Below are 3,632 nucleotides of genomic sequence, written 5' to 3' on the forward strand. Positions count from 1 at the left end.
AATCGTAGGCAAATGATTGGGACAGTTGACAAAATTTGTAAAAATATTGTTATGTAATTCAAAATTAAATTATCAGGTAAAAAATGGAGATTAAAAAAACATCAACTTTCTTTTTTAAGAAAATTGATCAAATTCAGCCCAACTCAAACCTCAGCCTATTCCACCATGCACTCCGAACACAAACTTTACAAATCCAAGTCAATTTCAATCTTCAACTAAGTTGACATTTATTCTAATTTTCCTCTCTTTATATTTGAAAATAAGAATCAATAAGATTCTAAAACTTTTGCAAACAAGACATTATAAATTTTTCTTTTCCAGACCTGTAAATTTTCAATAATATTGATCTATATCAAACATTTTTAACAAAATTCATCAGACAGAATGAATTAAAACGAAGCAAGAAGAAATGAAATCAGAATTTAGAACATTTTCAACCCATCAAAAATCATTAACTCTCTCCAATTTAAGAAGATATAGATTGTCAAAGTAACCAAATGCCTCCAAAGCCTAAAAAGGAAAACCCAACAAAATAGAGGTTGGGGGAAATGAAAAATAGTAACAAACAATCCACAGTATTAGAAAGCCTAAAGAAATGAATCTGTGGAACTACTTATTGAGTGCTCTTCTTTCACGAGCAACGCAAGAATTTGAGTCCCTTTCACAAAGAAAAGCGCTTTGAACAATTATGGCTTGAGTGCAACAGACAAACCAAACTTGGGAATTCTGTCCAATGCCTTGGTGTCGATCTCGCCCGAGATGGTCAACAAAGATTTTGGAATAATTTCATGCTGGAGGAGTGCCCCAAGCTTCCCATTGTTGTTCAGCTTCCCCTTCACCACTGTCAGATGATCAACGGCATACAACCCGCCAACTGTGAAAGTGTTCTCGTTTGTGGAGAATTTTCTAGTGATCTCTCCCACTGCAGCACTCTTCTTGAATTGATCCAAATAGTGCACGTACGAAGCTCTTATTGAGTCTCCCTTGTCACCTCTATGATAGGGAGAGAAACTATGAATTAGAATGTGCAACAGACCCACATAACAAAAGAACTTGTAGATTTGACAGAAGTGATCTTTCTCCCAATGGGATGATATCTTACAAGATTATCGACGCAGATGAGTCGGGTTTTGTCACACTAATGCCGGCAGCATACTTCGTGAAGTTACCAGAAGTGGTGTCGTAGCCAGCTTCTGCACCGAAGGCAATGGTTGGGGTACCAATGGTGGCTGAAACATCAACGAAGGGGTTTTGATTCAAGGCAACTGCAGTCGTGAGGGTTGCGTGATCGTGAAAATATTGAACCTCCAACTGCAGCAAGAAGAAAGAATAATCAGGAACAGGCCACTTGAAGTATAAAAGAGATCTCCAACTCTATTTTAAGAAAAAATCTCTAATACTCCAATAGAAAGCAAAGAATGCTAGACTTTACCTTGCCAGAGTTATGATCAGGGATCTTGACTGAAGCAATAGTCTTTGTGGATGGAACTATTTCATTTAAAGTGATGATAGTAGATATCTGAGAAAAAAACAAAAGAACAGTTCAGATGAAAACATAAGGATGCATAGCATGAACCAAATTAAGGCAAAAATACAGAATGAATAAAAGCGAGGAAACAAAAGAACTCACATTTGATTCTGTATCAACTTTAACATCAAATGTAACATTCCTGTACTTGTACAATGCTGCAATATCCCCAGTTGATAGTCCCCCTTTCTTCACTGCGGTTGAGGTAAGAACCTATAAGAGTAAGGATAACAATAAATGAAATAATTTGACTTGAATTCACTGCCTAACCTAATTACCTAACATGCACCAGAAACTGGAGAAAGAATCTAGTAGTGGGATGGCTGAAATGAACTCATGGTATTCGTCAAACGACTCAAAAACTATGATTTCAGCTCAGAAGATGCGTAAAATTCAAGTTAGTGAGTATTCATAGAACACTTTAAGTTATGAGGAAGAGAAAAGAATAGTAACAGCTGAAAAATTTAGACAAGGTAAAGTTAAATCCAACAGCAATAACCATATATAACAGCTGAAATATAGCACCAAGAGACAGAAAAGTGGAAAAGTAATATCGGCTCATACAATTGTTAAAATAGAAAACAACATTAACTAATCTAGAAGGTTTTTGGAACATCTACAATATGACATTAATGTGTAAATTAAAATTACGTTGAAGTATGTAAATAAATATCTAGAAACATCCTAAGTTTTATTTAGGCTCAAGGAATTCTAATACCTTCAAATAAGGATAATCCAAAGAAATATCTAGAATATTTATAGAATCCAAGAAGAACCTAGAGAGATCCTTTTACTTCAACTTCAAGGATCTTTATGCTTATAAATAGGAGAGGAAGAGTGGCACCATATGTAAGCCAAGCAAAGCTAGAGAGTTAAACAACCCTAGAGTGGAGAAAAGTGAATGTGTGTATTGAGAGAGTAAATATTCTCTCAAAAGTATCCATCATTTCCGTACACTTCTTAATAAAACTTTCTTTCTTACGAAGAGATTCTCCATCTTCCTTTGTGCCAATTTCTTCAATAACATCTTTTTTCAAATTCCTTCAACTCAACAGAAACCAGCAACATTTCAGATGGTGATTGGCTAATAGATCCAAACAGACATCTCCACCGTATAAGTTCAAAAACATTTGCCAAAGAAAAACCCTATTAATCAAATTCGAAACGAAAACAGTAAAATAGAGCAATTATCCCAAACAGTCAGAGCAGAATCATTTCAAAGAATACTTAAAGCTACCAAAATCATTACAAAACAGAATACGATTGCATAAAAATTGAAATCAATGCCTTGGACCTAGAGGTATGGAATCATGGGACAGAGAAATGGATAGAAGGGAAGTGAAGGATTGTTACCACTCCAGCATTACTGTAAGTTGAAACAGAGAATTTCTGATCGGAGATGTAGTCCCTGGTCAGAAGATCTGAGAAAAAGGGAAAAGAGTAAGGATCAATGAAGAAGAATCGGAGGTGAAAGAAAGGAAGGAATGAAGAAGAATTACCTTTAGCTTTCTTGCCGATGTCGGAGAAAAGGCCGGGTCCCTTGCTCATCTTGGGGATCGGAATTGCAGAGAGAAACGAGAGAGAGAAGGGGAGAGAGAAGATCCGCAAGAAAATTAGGGAGAGAAGAGGAAATGGTGAAATGTGAAAGTATTTTGAAGAATAAAGAAATTTACAGTGAAAGGGCCATCACTTTCACCACGAGTTCGGGCGATTTTTTTGGCCTTCTCATGGTCCGCTCATCACCTCTCTCTTCTACTACACCAATGTCCGTTTTCTACCACTAGGGTTTTATTTACTCATTTATTTATTTATTTATTTATTTATTTAAAACAATATCGTGAGCGGACAATCGAACCATTTTTATTCACTATACTAGCTCTTGCCAATTTAACATGATACAAGAGCAAATAGTCCAAGTTAAATTGAGCTTAGCTTAATGATAATAGGTATAACCTTTCTCCCTAGAAGTTGAAGATTTTATCATTTATTCCTACAGTTGTTATACTAAAAAACGAGCGGATGGTCCCAAAGGTTTCGTGTCCTAACAGCTACAAAGCCCACAAGTGAAAGGGGTATTAGATGTAAATATACTTTCACCTATATG

General features: G+C 35.8%; 1 protein-coding gene across 1 annotated transcript; it reads right to left on the bottom strand.

The window, feature by feature from the left end:
• Positions 1 to 421: 421 nt before the first annotated feature.
• LOC120087671 (mitochondrial outer membrane protein porin 2-like) lies at positions 422 to 3,244 on the bottom strand. The gene is made up of 6 exons (XM_039044524.1): positions 3,028 to 3,244; positions 2,882 to 2,949; positions 1,631 to 1,741; positions 1,433 to 1,519; positions 1,103 to 1,311; positions 422 to 993 (listed from the first exon to the last, which is right to left on the bottom strand). Exons 1-6 carry the CDS (start codon positions 3,074 to 3,076, stop codon positions 687 to 689), a joined length of 831 nt encoding a protein of 276 aa, XP_038900452.1. The 5' UTR covers positions 3,077 to 3,244; the 3' UTR covers positions 422 to 686.
• Between the last annotated feature and the right edge of the window lie 388 nt (positions 3,245 to 3,632).

This window comes from Benincasa hispida, chromosome 10 (assembly GCF_009727055.1).
Source record: "Benincasa hispida cultivar B227 chromosome 10, ASM972705v1, whole genome shotgun sequence".
NCBI classification, from domain to species: Eukaryota; Viridiplantae; Streptophyta; class Magnoliopsida; order Cucurbitales; family Cucurbitaceae; genus Benincasa; species Benincasa hispida.